General features: G+C 39.0%; 1 protein-coding gene across 2 annotated transcripts in view; it reads right to left on the bottom strand.

Annotated features, from left to right (window-relative positions):
- Positions 1–3,371: 3,371 nt before the first annotated feature.
- LOC106867274 (zinc finger protein 510) overlaps positions 3,372–23,332 on the bottom strand; it is a 28,745-nt gene continuing 8,784 nt past the window's right edge. For both annotated transcript variants that reach the window (XM_014912103.2, XM_014912102.2), the window contains exons 3-5: positions 14,105–14,309; positions 5,350–5,558; positions 3,372–4,228 (exon numbers count right to left, since the gene is read on the bottom strand). In XM_014912103.2, the coding sequence (XP_014767589.1) occupies positions 3,537–4,228; positions 5,350–5,558; positions 14,105–14,309 (1,106 nt within the window). In that variant the 3' untranslated portion in view covers positions 3,372–3,536. The remainder of the gene's footprint in view (positions 4,229–5,349; positions 5,559–14,104; positions 14,310–23,332) is intronic.

Genomic DNA, 23,332 nt, shown 5'->3' on the forward strand with positions numbered 1-23,332 from the left:
TATAGCATCAGTGGTGCTTTTCCCTGGCACAAAACCAAACTGCATCTCATCTAAACTGACTCTCTCCCTAATTAGTTGGGCTGTGACCCTCCCCGTGACTTTCATTACCTGATCTAACAACTTGATACCTCTGTAATTATTTGTATCTAAAGCGTCACCTTTACCTTTGTAGCAGTTGGCTATGGTACTGCTACACCAGTCATTGGGTATGACTCCTTCATGTATCACCTGGTTAACAATACGGGTGACTAGGCTATAGCCTACACTGCCAGATATTTTGAGCATCTCTGCAGAGATTCCTGATGGGCCGGGGGGCTTTCCCTGTCTTCATACTCTTTATAGCCTTATCTACCATGGTACTGTCAACTCGAATCTCTGGTCCCTCTGTTGGGTTGACATTCGGCAGACTCTCTTTCTCCCATTCATTCTCTTTATTGAGCAACCTTTCGTAGTGGCGTCTCCAAACCTCTTTCTTTGCAGCCTCGTTTAGTGCAAGTGTATCATCATCCATGCGAACACATTTCTCTCCCACAACTTCCTGATTCTCTCTCACACACTGTCTTGCAACACAAAATACCTCAAGTCTTTGGTCCTCACGGCGCAGAACATTGGCAAATTTTTTCTTATCTGCTTCCCCTCTGGCTAAATAAACCTGTCGCTTAGCTTCCCTTCTAGCAGTCTGATACAATTCCCTGCTACCACCGTTTTTCCAGTCCTTCCAAGCCTGTTTCTTTTGTCTAATAGCCCTGTCAACAACATTGTTCCACCACCACGTTATTTTGGGTTGAGAGGGGACTTTGCACCATATGTTGATGCAAATATTTAAATGTTCCATCAATATTAGATAATACTAGTAGTCTGAAAAATTAATTACATTTGTTTTGTTGCTCAGTCTTCAGCAACATCATCAGATAGATGCTGATAGAGATTCTGCAGTTGCTCAATGCACAAGAAATAGCAACCAAATCTCCAAATTACATCATCATCATCAGTATTTTGCAAGCACTTTTCCATGCTGCCATGATTTGGACAGTTTTTCTGAGGCAGTGTATTATGACTGGATACTCTTCCTGTTGCCAACCTTTAGTCACCTTTAACAACATGCATGAGCATGGAATATCAATTCTAAAACTGAGATAGACAAGAAGTACATATTGGATAATTTAGTGTCTGATAAACAATGGTCATGACTAAAATACCTTTGATCACAGATCTGTATGTTAAGTGATCAAACAACAACACTCATGTGCTCAACCTGGGATTGAACTTGTGAACTTCATTCAATTCCAACAGTTTTATCAACAATACCACTGACAAGTTGAACTACCTTGTGAATCAGAGAATGCCAAATATTTGGAGACATGTGAGGAATGGGGACAATAGTTCTACAGAGTTTTTACATACCAGTTCACTGTTGATATTTTTTCAAAAACTATTTTGTTACCAGATTTCTGTTAAACTACACTGTCTGTTTTTGAAAATAATGAAGAATTTAGTAAAATGACTTTGTTATTATTAAACTGGTGCTTGGAGAATGACATGAAACTTTAACAAGAGGTTTTAATTTAGATCATTTCAAAACAGGAAGTTTGTATCATAGAATAAAGATGGTCTCAGTTGGGCTGGTACCTAAAGGATGAAGGAACATGAGGATTACAAGTAAGAAGCTATGGGCTGTGGCTCTTCACTGATAGAACATTACTTTGTCAAAATTAGGTGGCTTACTAGTGTTAACTGTTTTAACCTTTCAGCATTCAGATTTCTTTGTCAAATGAATTGCTTACTTATTCACATTGTTTTGAAATAATCCTGCATTATCTTGTAGCTTTGAGATTTCAATGGGCCAGATTAAATGCTAAAGAGTTAAGGCACTTAACATGTGGGATGATCACCAATAAAATGTGCTCAATTTAGTGGTGTACTTGGTGGTACGCTATGGTCTAGACTTACGTTATCCCTATGATCAAGTTTATTCTGTCTCCATCCCTATTATATTTTTTTACTCACAATTTACCCCAGACTATATTATTCAATGTGTCAATTCTGATTGAGCAGGTAGTGACCCCTAAGTATGAACTGCAGATTTGTTTCTTCAGATATACCTTGCCTACTGCAGACCCTAGCATGCAGTGATGAATGCCTTAAAATGGATGAATATATTGGTGCACAAACAGAAACTAATGGTAGCACTAAATGTTCACTGACGATATTGTCTCATTGATTGGACACAATGTCTTGTGCATGTTATGACACAGCAAGCCTTTGCTGTGTCATAGACACTGACTGCAACAGCTGGAGCCTTTACATTCCTCTGACCCAATCCTTTTTCGTCAAAATGTGAAATTTCTGGAATACCTTTACTTCTCATGTCCTTTTTTTTTCCAAATGTGCAACAGTTTAATAGGAACATTCATAGTGACATAGCAACTATTAAAAAGAAAAAAAAAACTGTCCTTCTTTTCAATGTACTCTAGGATGTATGTGTGTAACAGCAACACAATCTCTGATATGGGAGAGTGTCCCATTGTAAGCATTATATAACCTTTGTAAAGAAACAGATTTCAACCTGATTTTCTGATCTTAAGAAAGAAGACAGGTCTTTGGGATATAAATTTGATTACGTCATAACTAAGTAAATTGAATATGATGAAAAAATACAAGGCAAGATAGGAGCAAAATCTTGGAAAAAAGATCATTTCTTTTTTATCAAAAGAAAATATATATACGAAAACACACACACACACATGCAATTGCACGCACATGCATGTACACAAAACTTATGCAATATATATATATATATATATATATATATATATATAGTCATAAATGACAGAGAAATATTTAGATGAATCTTTATTTAATGATAAAAATCCAAATATCTAAATGTCGTGATATTTGGATTTTTTATCGTTAAATAAAGATTCATCTAAATATTTCTGTCATTTATGACTATATACACTCCTTATTCTACTCTCTTGTATATTACTATATATATTATATATGGTTTGTATAATGACACATTAAAAAACTTTTTTATGAGTACTAGCACATTACTTGAATCCATATATTGTGATTTTATATATATATATAATGTATATATCAGTAGACACAAATGCTCAAACACAACTACACACATACACTATATAGATTATATATACAAGTAGATACAAATGTTCATGCATCATCATTATCATTTAACGTCTGCCTTCCATGCTGGCATGGGTGGGACATGCACTATAATATTAACATATATATATATATATAGATATATATATATAAAATGCATATTTGAAAGTATACGCAGTGTAAGATATCAAGTAAATGATTCATTAAGAACTTATGACAAACACACACACAAAAGGAAACAGACAGAAGATAACCCTGTTTTAATAACAGAGAAATAAAATCTTTTCTTTTAATATTCAATAAACTGTATTCTTTAGTCATTCTTTTCTTCCCAACATGATCCTTAAACCTGACTTCCTCACTCACAAGCTACCAATTAAAAACTAATTGAAGTGAGTACTAAGGTGAAGTTAAGTACTTAGGTATTGTTCTGTAGTTGCATTAGCTAAGAGATTGATAGCTGAGAAGTCCACAGTGGTAACCACTTGTTGGCCAGTTTGTTCATCCCTTGTGATTAGGCTTGGATCAACAGTGATCTGGTATACCTCTGTTGCAGTGTGCTGCCCACAGTCCTCACTTGGGATGGTTGTAAGGTGATGGGTGGTAGTTGCTGAAGTGGAGTGAGCCACCTCAGACTCAGCAGCAGCAGCTGCTGCCACCACTGCCTGCTGCTCCAGTGCCTTACACTCTTCATCTGTGACATTTGCTGATGTCACAATGTATGTCATGACAGGTGCTGTGTTGTCTTCCACTGTGACTGTCTCATTTGTTACTGCTTCTTCCTCTAACACCGACGCAGCTGCTGCCGCTGCTAGCTTGTCTGCATTATCATTATCATCATCTCCAGTTGTTGGCAATGCCACACCTTGCAATTCTAAGGAACTCCCAGCATCCTGCACAAGTTTGTGTCGTCGCACATGGCGGTAGTATGTGGACATATCATAGAAGGAGAGGTTACACATTTTGCATGAATAAGGCTTGGTCCCTGTATGTTGGTTAAGGTGTTCCTTCAGATACTGAAGTCTAGTGAATGTCTTTGGGCAGAGGTTACACAGAAATGGTCGTGCTCCAGAGTGTTTCAACTTGTGACGCTGCAGATCTCCTGCAAGGAAACAAAAATAACAAGTATGACAACATTAATACAGCAATAAATAACAGGAGTATTGTGCTAATGATAATGGTGGTGGTGAACATGTTGGTAATGATGGTGAAGATGTTGGTTAAATAGGTGAGCTCTGTATAATTAGGCCTTAGGTTAACAGCATTCCCATCATGACCACAATATCTAGATTTTTAAACATAATACATTTAGGACTATATTAGTCAATGTTTTTTTTTTTTAAGATAGCAAGATATGATTTGAGGGATATTTTGCTGCTATCTCTAGTTTGTTAAGCACAGAATTTCTTTCATTGGTTTACATGTGTATGCTGAAGTCGTTGGTGATGATGGGACATCTTTCAGTCATAACTACAACATTAAAACAAGGTGGGGCATCTTTCAATACTCACTTAACATTGAAATAAAACAGGATATCTTTTAATACTTGCTAATTATGCTGGCACAAGAGGGACATCCCTGTACGTTAAACAACAGTAGTAGTAATCTAACTTTGTGTAACTGAGTTGTTGAATGAATTCCAGATGAAGCACATGATGTGTTTGTTGGAGTAAGTGTTGCAGTATTGCCATAGCTAAATCAACAAAAACTCCTGATTGAGCCAAATCCCTACATAACAATACTACTTATCAAACAAAACAAACATACACAAGCCACTGAAGAGGACCTGTATGTAGTCACTCAACATCTTATATATAGCAATCATATCTCCCTCAAATCACATTCTACTGTCCTTGAAGAAAGGTATATTGAACAATGTAGTGCTTGATAAAAAAAAAACCAAAATACGCAAGGTTGTCATTGCTGGAACACCTTTGTAAGTTAGATCAGGACTATCCAGGACTAAACAATAATGACTCAATGGAGGAGTAACCAAGTCATCACCTGATCAGCTAGAAACAGCAGCCAAATCTCCCTCAAACCTCAAACCACATTCCACCATCTAAAAGAAGGGCACATGCCATAGTGTAATTCAAAATGCCTGAACAAAATGGAAAACAAGATGGTCATATTTGAAACATCTCTGATTATAAATATGTTCAATCAGTACTGACCTAGAGTTAAGTAACAACAAAACAAGTAAAATGAACATGTTCAACTAACCTTTAGTAAAAAATGATGCATTACAGTCAGTCTCAGGGCATTGAAAGGTTCGATGATTTAAATGTCGCTTCTGATGTAAACGCAGCTGAGATTTCTGACGGAAGGCTTTACCACATGTATCACAGAGGTGCCCTTTATGACCTGTGTGGAGGTAAATGTGTGTCTGCAGGATTCCTGTTTGGGCAAATCCACGACCACAGATCTTACACCTGGAATACAAGGCATATATGTATTTAATGATAAGCAAAGGTATGGTTGTTTAGTTAACCCTTTAGTATTCAGTAACATGTAATGCTTATTTACATTGTTCTGAATTAATCATGCATTATCTCACAGCTTCAAAATTTTGATGATGTGATTATTTATATTCAGTATGACATTGTAGGGTAGGTGTTAGAGGCTGGATCTGATTGGCTAGCACATAAAACAGGTGGCATATTTTGACTAAATATTGCCGATGTAAATGCTAAAGAGTTAAGAAATTCACTTCAAAACCATGAGGTTTATGGTTGTTCAAACTTTTGTAGACATTGTCGACTGGATTTCTGTTACAGCTATAGTGATTAATGCTTTCTAAGTGAAATTTGATAGAAACTAGAAGCTTAATATTCATTTGTTAACACTTAGCAGTAGTAGGTGTGTTAAATTAGAAACAACTAATGAGCTAGTGTCTACATAGCAACAAACAGTTGCTCCACAGAAATGGGAGTGGTTAACATTTTCAAGTACTAGCAGCTCCATTATTGTTACATGGCAAGGAATTCATAATTCAGATGACATTCTTGGTGATAAGATACCAGTTAAAAGATCTGAGTATCACCAGTATGCTATAAGCAAGTATAATATTGGTAAAAATAGAAACAGAAAAATAAACAAAACAATAAGATGATAAAAAATTAAATGTTAAAAAATATGTACATCATCATCATCATCGTTTAACATCTGCTTTCCATGCTAGTATGAGTTGGACGGTTTGACTGAGGATTGGCAAGCCAGGAGGCTGCACCAGGCTCCAATCTGATCTGGCAAGGTTTCTACATTAGGCCTTCCTAATGCCAACCACTACAAGAGTGTCATGGGTGTTTTTTACATGCCACCAGCCAGTCAGGCGACACTGGCATTGGTCACACTCGAATGGTGCTTTATACGTGCCACCGGCAGTGGCACTGACCACACTCAAATGGTGCTTTTTATGAGCCACTGGCATCAACCATCCTCGAATGGAGCTTTTTACGTGCCACCAGCATAGGTGCCAGTCATGTGACACTGGCATTGGTCACACTTGAACAGTGCTTTTTATGTGCCACCGGCACAGGTACCAATCGAGCAGAACTGGCATCAGCCACAACTATGATTTCACTTGGCTCAACAGGTCTTCTCAAGCACAGTGGGTACTTTTAAACAGGCCAGTTATGTGATACTGGCATCAGCCATGATCTCACTTGGCTTTCCAGGTCTTCTCAAGCACAGCATATCGCCACAGGTCTCAGTTGCCTGTCATTGCCTCTGTGAGGCCCAACGTTCAGAGGTCGTGCTTCACCACCTTATCCCATATCTTCCTGGGTCTGCCTCATCCACAGGTTCCCTTCACTTAGGGTGTGACACTTCTTCACACAGCTGTCCTCATCCATACGCAACACATGACCATACAAGTGCAGTTGTCTCTCTTGCACACCACATCTGATACTTCCTATGTCCAACTTTACTCTCAGGGTGCTTACACTCTGTATTGTATGCACACTGACATTACACATCCAACGAAGTATACTAGCTTCGTTTCTTTCAAGCCTATGCATGTCCTCAGCAGTCACAGCCCATGTTTCACTGCCGTGTAGCATGGCTGTTTTCACACAGGCATCATACAGTCTACTTTTCACTCTGAGCAAGAGGCCCTTTGATACCAGCAGAGGTACTCTCTGAACTTTGCCCAGGCTATTCTTATTCTAGCAGCTGTGCACTCAGAGCATCCACCCCTGCTACTGACTTGGTCACCTAGGTAACAGAAGCTATCAACTGGCATGTAATGGAAGCTGTTTCCTGCACATGTTCCCAGTTAACCTTCTTTTGATATTGCTCTACTTCTTGTGTGTCCATAGCTTACACCGGGTGCATCTTATGGAGTTTCTACCTACACCTTTTCTACATATTGAGCAGGGCCGTCTACCTGAAGGGATTTGTCTGCCTTCCTACTTACTAAGACTTTGGTTTTTGCTAGATTGACTCTAAGGCCCTTCGATTTTAGACCTTGCTTCCACACTTTCTTCTCTAGTTCTGGTAGTGACACAGCTATTAGAACAAGATCATCAGCATAAGGAGCTCTCAGAGGCAGCCTGTTTTGAATTCCTCTGTTATTGCCTGGAGGACTATGATGAATAAAAGGGGGCTGAGGACTGATCCTTCATGAACCCCTACTTCTACCTGGAATTCTTCACTATACTCATTGCCAACCCTCCCTTACTGACAGTGTCCCTGTATCTGGCTTGTACAGCTCTCACCAACCACTCATCTATCCCTAGTTTCCACATTGACCACCAGGTAAGGGATCAGGGGACCCTGTCAAAGGCTTTTTCCATGTCAACGAAAGTCAAATACCGAGGTTTATCTTTGGCTAGGAATTTCTCTTGCAGCTGTCTTACCAGAAATATAGCATCAGTGGTGCTTCTCCCTGGCACAAACTGAAACTGCATCTCATCTAAACTATCTCTCTCCCTAATTAGTTGGGCTATGAACCTCTCCGTGACTTTCATCACCTGATTCAACAATTTGATACCTCAAATTATTCCTCTCTAATGTGTCACCTTTACCTTTATAGCAGTTGACTATAGTGTTGCTACACCAGTCATTGGGTATGACTCCTTCATGTACCATCTGGTTGACTATATGGATGACTAGATTATAGCCTACACTGTCAGATATTTTAAGCATCTCAGTAGTGATTCCTGATGGGCCGGGGGCTTTCCCCGTCTTCATACCCTTAATTCCTTTATCTACCAAGGTACTGCCAATTTGAATAGTTGGTCCCTCGGTTGGGTTGACATTTGGCAGACTCTCTTTCTCCCATTCATTCTCTTCATTTAGAAACCTTTCATATTGGTGTCTCCAAGTCTCTCTCTTTGCAGCCAAGTGAGCCATCATCCATGCGGACACATTTCTCTCCTATGACATCATGATTCTCTCTCACACACTGTCTTGCAACATGAAACACTTCAAGTCTCTGGTCCTCACCACACAGAACATTGGCAAATTTTTTTTATCTGCTTCCCCTCTGGCTAAATAAACCTGTCTCCTAGTTTCCCTTCTGGAGATCTGATACAGTTTCCTGCTACCACCACACTTCCAGTCCTTCCATGCCTGTTTCTTTTCCCTAATGGCCCCATCAACTACATTGTTCCACCACCACGTTACCTTAGGGACTTTGCACCAGCCACAGATATGGTCAGTAGCCCTCAACAGATTGTCCCATAGGAACCTCCGGTTGTTCTCCACATTGTGTGATGCTATATCCACTTTTTCATCAAAAGCTTCAAGTAATACGTCTTTATATCTCTGTCCATTCAGAGGATCCTTAAGCTTCCAGACCCTTCTTTTCCATGCTGGTCGTCTTCTGGACAGCCATTTAGCCCTGATCCTGAAGTCACTAACTCCTAACCTATGTTGGGTGCATTTTTCACCTGGGAAAGATTTGACATTTATAAGTAGCCATATTTCCCATTTACTGGCAAGAATGTAGTCAATTTGATTAGTGTGCCCACCAGACTGGTAGGTGAACAGGTGACTGGCAGGTTTCCTAAGTTCGCCGCAAACATTTTTGCCTCAGGATTTTTGGCAATAGGAAAGTTCACCGCAAGACAAAAGATGAGTTGCTTCCCTTGGTATATAATTGTTTCAACCAATGAGTAAAGCAATTTCTTAACTTACTTAAAATTTCTTTATTCGTTCAACAATATTTTTTTAATGTAGCCAACCTATTACAATGGTCTATCAAGCGGGAACTAGCAGAGGCGACATGAAATTAGTTGATGATCCTTACTTTGGTTATAGTATGAATAGAGAATATGATGAAAAAACCTATTAGAAATGTGAAAATAGAGAATGTAAAGCAAGAGTGCATACCATGCAGGAAAATGATAATTTATCTCTACATAAAACATTCAGCAAGCATTGCCATCCTTCTCATCCATCAAAACCAAAAGTTTACATTGCAAAAACAAAATTGAAATTACTAGCCACTAATTCACAAACTTCTGCATGGTCATTAATTGCAGAAATTTCATCTAATTTAGATGATGCATTCTCACTGATACCAACGTCATCGCATTTGTCTCACAATATTAGAGGTTGGAGGCAAAATGTTTATTAAAACAAAACACACGGGTGAATTGAATCTCATGGTGTGAAGAATCAACACAACGTGTGGATGAAGTAAAACATAACACAACATGCAGTTGTCATGGTAACAAGCTGTTAATGCCTTGCTGTCTGTTGATTGGCTATAAGTACCCAAATTTTCCCAAATGTAATTCCAAATAACATCAGATCCCTTAATTTACGATACACCATAATTGAAAACAATCTGAGGAAAATTAAAGGGGGATAATTTTGCGAATGAAATTAACTAGATCCAATTGCTTTACCCCTTCTTATTGGTTGAAACAATTATATACCAACGGGGCAACTCATCATTTGTCTTGCAGCAAACTTTCTTACAGCCCAAAATCCTGAGGTAAATTTTCCTGCGGCAAAAATGTTTGTGGCGAACTTTCCTAGAACCCAGAAGATCATTTGTATCACAGAACTCCAATAGCCTGGTTCCCTCCTCATTGCGGGACCAAATCCGTTGCCACCATGTACACCATAGAAGCTCCCTGGATATTGTCCAACATTCCTGTTGAAGTTGCCAGTCACAAAGAGAAGGTCCCCGTCATTCGTTGACAAGGTAGTCTACAAGAGGGTATCATAAAATTGGTCTTTCTGTCCATCAGGTAGCCCCAGCTGAGGGACATAGGCCGAGATAATGGTTGCTAATCCATGTTGCAGCACTAATCTAAGCTTAAGTATTCTATCAAGACTCTGACTCCCTTGATTACCTTATCAACCCATTTCTCTGCAAGGAGTATGCCCACATCCCCCACCCCATCAGTGTTCCCAGAAAATCTTATACCTTTACCTGTGAGGCACCAAGCAGAATTTCCTCTCCACCTTACTTCTTGGATGCAGCACAAATCTACACATCTTCATTCAAGCATTTTAACATTCTCACCAGACCTACCTTTCAATGTGCCAACTCTGAGGGTGCAGAAGGTGTGGGCTGGAGAAACTCTGGGATGGGGGACAACAGCATTCAAAGGTTAAAAAAAACTTTTTTAAATAAATCAACATCAATAATAGTAGTAGTAGTAGTCACAGTAAAAAATCTAGTATAAGAAAAAAATGGACATTGTGTATAGATTCACACATACTGCAATGCATCATTATCATCATATTCATTGTCTAAATGTCCACTTTTCCGTAAGATGAATTTCATTGTAACAGATTTTCTATAAAAGTCAAAAACACATTTTTAAAATAATTTAACATCAATAATTCTTTCTACAAGCACAAGGCCTGAAATTTTGGTGGATGGGGTTAGACTGATATTTATTTTATTGACTCTGAAAGAATGAAAAACAAAATCAACCCCAGGAGAAAATCTGGTGTTAGAAGAAACAAGACATTGTTTGTTTGACATTTATACATACTGCTGTACAAAGAAGCATGCATTGATATATGTTCTTGCAGCCACACACACACACCTCATCATCATCATTTAACATTCGTTTTCCATGCTGGCATGGGTTGGATGGTTTGACAGGAGCTGGCAAACTGGAGAGCTGCACCAGGATCCAATTGTCTGTTTTGGCAAGGTTTCTATGGCTAGACGCCCTTCCTAACATCAATCACTTTACAGAATGTACTGAGTGCTTTTTACATGGCATCAGCACAGATGCTTTTTATGTGGCATCAGCACTAGGGAGGTCACTGAATAACTTGCAAGACAAAGATCTTTTGAGAGTGAGGTGGTATTGAAGGAGGTGGCTTTGTAAGGATGAGAATATAAATGGGATGGTAGAAGATTGCCCAGGTTGCATGAGTAAGGAGGACAGGATTGGGTTGTAGAAGAGATGAGGATAGTGCATGAAAAAGAGATGTGAAGAAGAGAAGTAGTTTGGTTTATTGGAGTGTGGTGTGTGAAAAATTTAAAGTTACATGTAGGTGGAACACATCACTTCCAGAACTGTTTCACTGAGATGGGTGGGTGTTCTCAAGAACTTGATATTGCCAGACATCTTGGTTCACTGTCATCTTCTTCATGAAGCCTAACATCTTCAAAATGGCCCTCACTACCTTACCCCACATCTTCCTGCAACTCTCCCTCTTCCACAGGTACCATCCACTTTAACTGATTGACACTTCTTTATACAGCTGTCATCATTCATATGCATCACACGTCCAAACCAGCACAATCTTTTCTTTTGCATGCTGCATCTGATTCCTCTTATGTTCAACTTTTCTCTCAACACATTTACAGTTTGTCGCACATGCACACTGATGTTGCATATCCATTAAAGCATACTAGCTTCATTTCTGAGTAGTCTGCACATGTCTTCTGCATTCAGAGCCCATGTTTTACTACCATGGAGTATAGCCATTTGTACACAAGCATCATACAATCTGCTTCTCATTCTGAGAGATAATCCTCTTTTTGCCAACAGATGTAATAGCTTTCTGTACTTCTTCCAGCTTATTCTTATTCTAGCAACAATACTTTCAGAACATCCTCCACCACTAATTTGCTCACCTATTTACAAACCCAAGGGAGCCTCCTGGGTGCTTGAGTCTAATTCCCATGAGTCTTTAGAGTTTATTGTTTCTGTGCATCAGCCACATACTAGGATGGTTTTTTCTGTTAACCAATCTGTGATTCCACTGCACCTCTTATATATTCAAAAGGAATTTCTTCCAAAGGGTCACTTTCTTGCTAACAACAACTTTAGTCTTTGCTAGGTTAATTTTAAGGCACTATGATTTCAAGTTTTGCTCCATAACTGGAATTTTATTTCCAATTCTGCTATAAGAGCAAGGTCATCAGCATAAACAGCCAGTTTTAAATTCCTTCATTATGGCCTGGAGGACTAAGATGAATAAAAATGGACTGAGAACTGAACTCTGATGATCCCCACTTGTACACTGAATCCATCATTGTACTCATGAGGACTCTCACCCTACTGACAGCACTGCTATACATGGCTTGTACAGTTCTAACAAGCCACTCATTTATTCCTAACTTCCTTGGAGACCACTAGATAACAGAGCAAGGGATTCTGCCAAAAACTTCCTCCAGGTCAACAAAAACCATGTACAGGGTGGGACAGAGAGGATGGACGTTTTTGAAAAATTTACAAAATCATTCATTTTAGCTGCAAACAAATTTTATTGACATCTATCTGTTCACACTGAATTAACATTTGTCAAAATCAAGTATGGAAAACATCTATCATGTGGTGTCCATTTTCATCGATGTATTTCTGGAGGCATTCTTGGAAGTCGGTCTCCACTCTCTCCAGCATTGCTCTGTCGATTTGGGTGACTTCCACACAAATAGCTTCCTTTAAATCATCCAATGTACAGGGTTTATATCCATACACATGTGCCTTGAGGTTTCCCCACAAGAAATAATTACATGGACAAATCAGGGGACCGAGGGGGCCAAAGAATGTCAGCAAACCTGGAAATGAGGTGGTCACCGAAGAACATCCATTGATGCTCTGGCTGCGAGGGCCACTGCCCCATCCTGCTGAAACCACACACATCGAATAGGGATACGTTTTCATCGTAATTCAGGCACAAAGAAGTTGTTTATCATCTTGATGCAATGCTCAGAGTTCACAGTAACAGCATTCCCATTACTGTCTTCAAAAGAGTAAGGACCAATGATGGCAGCTTTTCCAACAGTACACCAGACCATCACTTTTGGGCTTTGCAGTGATCTTTTATGCAATTCTCTCAGATTTTCAAGAGCCTGATAACAACAGTTCTGTTGATTCACCATGCCATTGAGATGAAAATGAGCTTCATCACTCATTAACAAAATGAGGTAGTCATTTGCCTCAAAAACTGCTCCATCTGACATGCAAAGTTAAGCCGTTGTGCATAGTCCCATGGTTTCAACTGTTGCCCAATGACCAATTTGCATGGGTGGAAATGCAGGTCTTCATGCAAAATACGCCTTACCGATTGATTATTGATGCCAAGTTCAGTGGAATGCCTCCGAGCAGAGCGATTCGGACACTGTGTCAAAGCTTGTATCTATATTTGTGTCTGTGTTTATGTCCCACAACTTAGATCAATCAGACTTTAAAAAATAGGATCCATGGACATTCTGCGGAACAGAAAAAATTAAGAGGAGCTATATAAGAAAGAAAGGATGATTTGCATTTTTAGAATAGAAGTCAACACTGATAGAGATTTGAATTCAGAAAAAAGAAATACTGTAAGGTATTTTGTCAGACATTCTGCTATTCTCCATTGCCTAAATAATTTATAAAAAAGTATAACATATGCATGCATACAATTTCATGTAAAGCCGAAGAAAACTGGTGGTGGTTGAATATCTTTCTTCCCAGACAAATGGCCATCCTGAAACATGAAATTCTTCTCTTCAGGGTATATGAATTTAATCAAACTCATGAAGTGTACAGGTTTAAAAACCACTTACTTGTAAGGCCTTTCTCCTGTGTGACTTCTCATATGAACTTTCAATGATTTCTTCTCTGTAAAACGTTTCTTGCACTCCAGACATTCAAATGGCTTCTCTCCAGAATGAGTTTTCTCATGCCGTAACTTGTTGCCATTGGTTGTAAACCCTCGGCCACAGGTAGAACAAGTGAAAGGTTTCTCTCCACTATGCCGGCGACGATGAACTAAAAATAATAAGTTAAACAAAAGACTTAAGACAATCAATTTTCAACAACTGAGGGTCAAGCTAGCAGGTGAATGAAGATGATCAACTTGCACTCATCAGCTTTGAAAGCCAAGCACTTCAAGTTAAGGTTTTATGAACTTGGCTTGACATCATGTCACAGGTGGGGTTATGCATCTCTGACAAAGACTAACTCACAAGTAGTCCACTTCACTTAGCTGTAAAAGATACCAGCAAAAACAGCAGTATTGAATAAGTGACAAATGTACTACTTCATAGTGTTGAATCCAGATATTCTACAGGGTGTGACCTGGAGGGGTTTAGACTCAAATGACTTATTTGAACAAATTACATTACACAGAGTCTTTAAGTGGTTCTCTTATAACATAACCAGTTATGGGTATCACGTTACTTAACTTTAATGCCTACAAGTTGTTAGCTATATTTCAGCCCCATCTGAGCTCATCCAATGCATTTTGTCTTCTGTTTCTTGCCATTAATATTTTGTTCCTATCTCTAAACACGCATCAAACATTACATGAAAATCTGTCGTTCCAAAGATACCAATGCTGTATAGAATTGGCTTCTCTTCCTCTGTATTTTGACATTATAAACCCACTTTAACTGCTTTCATTTCATTCACCCCATTGTGTATGAGTACTGATATTCACACCAATGGGTATGAGTACTGATGTTCTTCTCTGGACACAGCAATAAAAAATATCCCTGAAAACAAGGACAAAACTATCTGCTCCTTCACACTAACATGCATATTTGCATTCAATTTCGAAGTTATAGGACCGGAAGTCCTATAACATACTGCATCATAGGCACCTCTAATGATTATGTTCATTCATAGATCTTGCAGCAAGTCAGCTTAGTAGAACATACTCAAAGAAGTTAAACTTAACATTATAAGGTAATAAATGTAGCTGCTGCAGCACTCAATTCTAGAGAGCTGCAACAGCCTAGAATTTTGTGTCATTCCTACTCTGGGTATTATGGATCAGTACATTTGAAAATTAAGTATCTTAGTTAAGTGCCAGTGCAAGGATTTGAAATATGAAGCTCTCATCTTCAATGAAGCACTTATACTATCAACTCAGCCATCTACACAATTACCTTCTGATATAATAATTTAACATTGGAATTATACTAGTAAAAACAGAAAAACATTAGAGCACTTCATTCCCTATTATATCGTTATTTAATGTTTGTTTTCTATGCTGGCATGAGACTGCTGGTGTGTTGGGATCTGGCAAGCTGCAGGGCTGTGTTAAGCTCCAGTGTTAGCTTTGGTATGGTTTCTACATCCTTTCTTAATGCCAACCACTTTTTTTTGTGCCATCGGCACTAGTGAGGTCACAAAGTAATTTGCAAAACAGTAAAAAAAAAATTTTAATTTAAAAAAAAAAAACAGGAAAAAGGGAGAAAATCCCAAGTGGGACAGGGAGTATTTGAGAGAGGGAGGTGGCTTTATGCCAAGGATTGAAAGGCTAAAATATGATAGAGAGTCAAGCACAGGTGTTTGCTACAGAGGAAATACATAGCTACCCAACACTATATATAGGTGGGTAGAAGTAGCTAGGAAGAAGATAATATGGTAATGATAAGGCACCAGAGCAAACTCTCAAGGTACAAGAAGGTGAGCAAAAGTGAAGATATGGACAGTGGATTGTGAATAGGGGGAGGAAAAGATGGGTAATGTCATAAGAGAGTGAAGAGAGAGTAAATAGTTAGAAATAGGGTTAGAAATGAATATAGTGAGTGATGAACAAAGGTGGAGGTGCAGCTTGATGGGAAACATCAGTATGGAGAGGGAGTAAGGCAAGAGAGATAGAAGAGGATAGGTCAGAAGGTAGGAGGAGGATGTTGAAGATGTTAAGAGGGAGATGTAAGAGTACATAAGGGTGACTGTAGTGAGTGGGATGTGATGGTGGATATGAGAGGATATTGAGAATGACAGCAGATATATCAGGTGTTAAGATGGAGTATGATAGAGAGAAATAACTGAAGATAGAGAGAGGTAAGTTCAAAGTAAGGGTAGACAATATAGTCTTAAATATCCTAAAAAAGAATACGTCAGAATTGGAAAGTTTTTGATTATAAATCTCTCAGTCAGAGTTGAGCTGGAGATAAACAATACATTAACAATGAGCCAACAAGAAATTGCAACCAAATCTTATTATCTTAAATTAGAAAAGGACATTAAATAATCTTTCATATCTAAGTCAAAATGGTTATACCTTGAATGGGCCTGGAGCAAATCATAAACCTGCTCAATCAGGACTGACCTGGTGGTAAACAACAACTACACATGTGCATGTTCTTGTCAGTAATTATATAATTCTCATTTCTCTTATTTGTACATTCAACATTTGCCTTGCAGCTTTATATGACTTCTCCATTTGAACATCTTTCATACAGTTCTCTGTCATCACAAACCACAAGTCAGTTCATATTCTATTGGCAAAGTCTACAAACATTTGGACCAGTATTCAATATAAAACGTGCTGCCTTGATGGCTAGCAGCCACAATGGAAGCAAATTAACAGCAAGATGGACAAAAGCTTCTGAAGGTGGTGCTTGTTTAGCTGCTAGGTCAGATTTGATCTAGTAAGCTATGAAGACATTTTGACATAAAATGTAGTTGCATTTGACATCAGCATTCAACCATATTTGGCACATGAATCTCATAGCAAAATTGCCTGCCTATAGGCTCCACCCTTTTCTTGGATCAATGACTTCTTAACAGATCATTGCATCATATTGTATACCAACAGAGCTCTCCCTGACCCACATTATCAACTCTGGCTTGCCCCAAAATTCTGTTTTGTCCTTATTAATAACTTACTTGTTGTCACTTCCAATAACAGTTATTCCTTTGCAGATGATACCACTCTTCATTTCTCCCCAACTTCCACCATTTAAGTGTCATCCACATGCAAATAGACACTTTGTACCAAAATTGTACTGATTCTATGAATAGAGATCTTGAAAGCATACTTCAATGGGGTCATGCCAATTTTGTCTCTTTCAACAACAAAAAGATCCAATCACTTTTCATACGAAAAAATATTATTGTAACTATTGTTATATTTGGAGATAGTCATTTTGCTGATAAACATACACTTCACTTTAGCTTTATTATTCATCATCATCATCATTTAAAGTCCACCTTATACTAGCATGGGTAGGGCGGTTTGACAGGAGCTGGCCAGGCAGAAGCCTGCACCAGGCTTCTGTGACTATTTTGGCAGAATCTTTACAGTTGGATACCTTTCCTAACACCAACCATCCACCAGAGTGGACTTAATGCTTTTTACATGGCATAAGCACAGGCAAGGTCAGATTTGGCAAGGTTTTTACAGCTGGGCGCCCTTCCAAATGCCAATCACTTTACACTGTGGACTGGATGCATTTTAAGTGACACCTGCACTGACAGGGTCACGAAGTAACTTGCAAGATAAAAATCTTGAGAGGGGAGGGGCATTGTGTCAGATGATGAAAGGTTACAGTGAGACAAAGAGATGGAAACAGGTGTCTTGCTGTGGAGGAGGTACAAGGTTACCCGGCCAGAGAGAGATTGATCAGGAATGAGGACAGAAACAGGTGTGCTGCCACAAAGGAGATACATGGTTACCCAACCAGAGGGAAGTGCAGGATAGAGAGAGAGAGAGAGAGAGAGAGAGAGAGAGAGAGAGAGAGAGAGAGAGAGTAGGAGACAGCAGAACAGAGATGGCAGCAAAGAGCCGGGCATACTAACAAGGGATGAGAATCAGAATATAAATGGGATGGTCAAGCAAAGGTAGAGAGAGATATGCCCTGGCACTGCCAGGGTATACCCTTGATGTTCGAAGGTCATAATATAAGTGGCAGGATATTGCCAAAGAAGTGTGATTAGAGAGTGGGGAGGGGAAATGAGTGTTGAAAACCTGGGTATATAAAGGGGAAGGGAGGCTATGATACATAGAAACAGGGCCATGAGGACAGGATTGGGGAGTGAGAGGTAGGCATAATGCACGAAGGAGGAAATGTGAGGTAGAGATGTAGATTGGTTTGTTGAGGTAGGGTGTGTGAGAAGTTTTTGTTACGTGTAGGTGGAGCAAACACTGCTTCTAGAACTCAGTTTCGCTGACATGGGCAGCTCTTCTCAAAAACCTCATATTGCTAGACATCTCGGTCCATTGTCATTTCCTCAGTGAGGCCCAACATCCTGAGATTGGTCCTTACCACTTCATCCCACATCTTCCTGGGTCTCCCTCTTCCATGGGCACCATCCACTTTCAGTGATCAGCACTTCTTTATGCAGCTGTCCTCATTCATATGCATCACATGTCCAAACCAATGTAGTCTTCTCTCTTTCATACTACATTTGATTCCTCTTATGCCCAACTTTTCTCTCAATACATGTGCACTTTGTTGTACATGTGCACTGATGTTGCACATTCAAGGGGGAATACTGCCTTCATTTTTCTGCAGTTTACATGTCTTCTGCATTCAGAGCCCATGTCTCATTACCATGGAGTATAGCCGTTCGCATGCAAGCATCATTCAGTCTACCTTTCACTGAGAGAGAGTCTTCCTCCACCTTATTCTTATTCTAGAAACAATACTTTCAGAGCATCCTCCACCATTACTAATTTGATCACCTAAGTAACAGAAACTATCTACAACCTCAAGCAAGCCTCCTGGGCATTTGAGAGAATCTAAATCCCATGTGCTCTTAGTTCTAGAAGCACTGTGTGTCCCTCACACATAATAAAAACTTTTCACACAACCTACCTCAACAAACCAATCTACATCTCTACATCTGCCACATACAAAGACAACTTTATCTGTCAATCTATCTGTGATTCCACTGCACCTCTTATGTGTCCATAGTTTACAAAGTGCAGTGAATGGAATTTCTTCCAACTCCTTTCCTACATGGCCCTAAGCACTTTCAGAGACGGAATTAGAGTTTTATGTTCTTTCTTACTAACAACAACTTCGGTCTTTGCTAGGTTAACTTAAAGGCTCTTTGATTCCAGGTTCTGTTTCTATACCTGGAATTTTTTCTCCAATTCTGTTAAAGATTCTGCAATAAGAGCAAGGTCATCAGCATGTAGCAGTTCCTATGACCATCCAGTTTTGAATTCCTCTGTTATGGCCTGGAGGATGATAATGAAATAGAATGGGCTGAGAACTGTGCCCTGGTGAATCCCTACTTGTACACTAAATTCATCACTGTATTTGTGGCCGACTCTCACCTTACTGACAGCAGTACTGTACATAGCTTGTACAGTTCTAACAAACCACTCCTCTACTCCTAACTTCCTTAGAAGTTGTAACAGAGCAGGAAACTCTGTCAAAAGCTTTCTCCAGGTCAACAAACGCTAAGTACAATGGCTTACTTTTGGCCAAGTACTTTTCCTGCAGCTTACACATATTTTTCTCCGATTCCTTTTAGCCTTTCAAAAATTGTGTTGATGTTTATCAGGATATGAATACAGGGATAGTGGCTGAGATACTGGAAATGTCCTATGAAGTTAGGTTCAATTATTACGTATCATTTTGTTCAATGCAAAAAGAGAAGCAGACATCTTAAAGTGGTGGTGTTAACATATTGGTTGTAAAAATCCTGCAAGGAACCAGTTCAATGTAATTTCATAGTACAGTGAGTACAAGAAGATGGCATCTGTGGTACTCTCCCCATTTGTCAAACATTCTGTGACCTCTTCAATGACTGTCTGTTCTTTGTGTTTCCTTTACTCTCTGGTCTTAACTACTCTATTCCATCTTGTCTTTCTCTGGTATACCACAGGAAGATGGAACAGAGAGGACAATACCAGAGAGAAGAGATACAAAGAATAATTAGATATTGAAGAGGTCACAGAATGTAAAGAACTGATGAATAACTAATAATAATAAAGTGAAGATCAAAGCATATTTATCAGCCAAATGACCATCCCCAAATATAGCAATATCTGTTTCAACACATGATTTCACATCAAGAATCTTGCAAAACAAATACATAAACTTGATTATTGTAACCACCCTGTCTAAACGGGAACAACATGCAACTAGAATCCTCAATGTCTCTAAAAATGCTTAGACTCACCATCACTGAAGATGTCTCCTGGTGAACACAGGTCTTCAACTTGGTAAAGATCACATCAAAGAGAGTAGCTTTCCTCTTTAGGAGGAACAGAAAATACTGTGGCCTTAAACAACAACTGTGAAACCTGCAATGGAGTACTGCTCTCATTTCAGGGTCAGTGCTACAGTTGCATACATAAACATCTTAGACCACATGCAAAAGAAGTTCACTCAACTTATTGGCATGAAGTTACATTTATTCTTCAACACACACACACACACATACAAATGTACTGAAAAAAGATAATCAGAACTTCAGCTTGTATCCTGCTTAACTAAATATATCTTAAAGATGATGGAACCTCTATCATCAATATGATAATATGATTTCTGAAGTCATTAATAGGTATGTGACTGTGTATATCATCATAATTATCATCAACATCAATTAACATCCATGGGTTGGACCGTCTGTCAGGAAATGTTGGCTCCAAGGATTGCATCACATTCCACTGGCTTCCTTGGTATGGTACCTACAGCTGAATGTCTTTCCTAATGCCAACCACTTTACGAGTGTAGTGGGTGCTCTCTTTGTGTTACCATGCAGCTCACAAAAACTGTGAACCCTGAGGAAAAAAGTTGCAGCTTGATGCTAGAGGATGATGGGATAAAGTATGAGATGGTGGTGAATGGGGTGGGTGGGGGTCAGAGCAGGTTCTGCTAGAGAAGCTGCATGCCTAATCGCATTTAAAAGAGGGAGAGAATGGTCAGTAGGAGCTGCAAAGAGATAAACGATGGAGATGAGGTGTGCAGGTAGCCCCTGAAGGTACAAGGGGAGAAGTGGGCAGTTGAGGTTGCAAGATTATATGAGGAGCAGGATATGGAGGAAGGGGAGGCAGGCTGCAGCTGTAATGATTGGGTAGGGTTGAAGGGTGGATGACTAATGAGTTGGGAGAAGAGAGAAGGATGCAGAGGAAAACGAGTGGAGACCAGCAGGGTAGTGACGATATAGCTGACAGAAGAAAGACAAGAAAGAAATGATGTGTGGTTGGGTAAGCTACAGGAGTGGGTGGAAGAGAGAGAGAGAGAGGCAGGTGTAGTGCATGATGTGAGATAATTTAAGGGTGGGGTAATTAATCAATGTAATGTTTGAGGGGAGAGAACAATATTAATGGATGAAGAATAACTAAGAAGTAAAATGGTAGCTGGGAAAATAAAGTGGTTGAGCTGCATTGAGAGAGTGTCGGGTAGAAGGGAGGATGATATGAGGGGGAGATGCCTATTTCTGCATATATATATGTATATGTACAGAGTGTTTGAAGTGGTGTACAGATATTGTATATTGAGAAAAAGTAGGCAGTCAGAATTTTGGATAATCCTTTATGACTGCTTTCGTTCATTTACGAACTCGTCAAGATAAAATCAAAATTATTTTGATTTTGTCTTGAGTTCATAAATGAATGAAAGCGCTAAAATAAGAATTATCCAAAATTCTGACTGCTTCCTTTTCCTCTCTCTCCCTCTCTATATATATATACACACAGTTCTTCCAAAACTTAGTTACTCTGAGGTGGGCAGGTCTTCTCAAAAACCTCATATCACCAAGCATCCCAATCCTTTGTCATCTCCTCTGTGAGGCTCATGGTCCTGAGGTCAGCCTTCACCACTTCTTCCCATATCTCTCTCTTCCATGAACTCTAACATTACATGATCATCACTTCTTTGTACACCTGTCCCCATTTGCACACATCAAATGTCCATACTAGTGCAATCTTCTTTCTTGTGCACTCCATCTGATTCTGTTTATGCCCAGTTTTCCTTTCAGCACATTCTATGTCATTTGAAAACATCCAATAGAGCATGCTTGCTTCATTTCTTTTTAATCTTTTCAAGTCCTCTGTGTTCAAAGCCCATGTCTCACTACCATGCAATATTGCAATTCTAACACAAACAGCATAAATCTACCCTTCACTCTGAGGGGAAAGACCGTTGTTACCAACAGTGGTAGTAGCTCCCTGAACTTTCTTCAACCTGTTCTTACTCAGGTAACTAAACTTTTAGAGCAACCACTTTTTCTTGCTAATTACATCTCCTAGATAACAAAAGCTATTAACTATTTCTAGTGAGCTATTTGGGCAATGAAGAGAGTCTATTTACTATGTTCATAGTATGTATTGATTTAGAGCATCTATCATGTACAAAGCTTATGTTCTCTGCTAGTCTGCCTGCAATTCCACTACATGTCTTGGGTGCCCATAGCTTATATTGGACAAAATGTAGGGATCTTACACCTACACAGACACATATTCTCTGTAAATAATTCTCAAGCTGAATCCCTGTGGCAGCATGCAACAAGGCTGGACCTTTGAATTACTGGAACAATTTATCTATCCAGTTCGACTCACAAAGCTTGGAATGGCTCAAGCCAGTAGTAAAGTCACTTGCCCAAGATACTGCACAAGCAAATTTCTTTAATTTAAAACTGTCATATCTTCATCCATATATATCTAAATATACAACTACATTTTTAAGTAAACCATTCAGGCTTCCTAGCCTTACTGTCCAATTTTTATTACACACACACTCCAGTCTATGAAATTCTTGTTAATATTTCAAATAATTTTAAAAGACTACGTCTTACCCATATGTATTAATTCAGCTTTTCTGCTAAAAACTTTCAAACTTTATGTACTCACAAACAATTCAAAAATTCATCACCAGTATATTAATACTTCTTAGCAGAGTACAGAGGTTGGATCTATTTTAAAACGGGGGCCACATTTTTCATTAATGTTTTACGTAGTGTTTTTGGTACGGAAAGACTTTCAAACTTCGTATACTTATCTATTTTGTGTTATAGAACAGAAAAATATTTTTGTATTCGAATTTATTTCATGTAAAAAATTGTCTTATTTCGATAATTTCAACCAATCACTGACAAGT

Source organism: Octopus bimaculoides, chromosome 20 (genome assembly GCF_001194135.2).
Source record: "Octopus bimaculoides isolate UCB-OBI-ISO-001 chromosome 20, ASM119413v2, whole genome shotgun sequence".
NCBI lineage: Eukaryota > Metazoa > Mollusca > Cephalopoda > Octopoda > Octopodidae > Octopus > Octopus bimaculoides.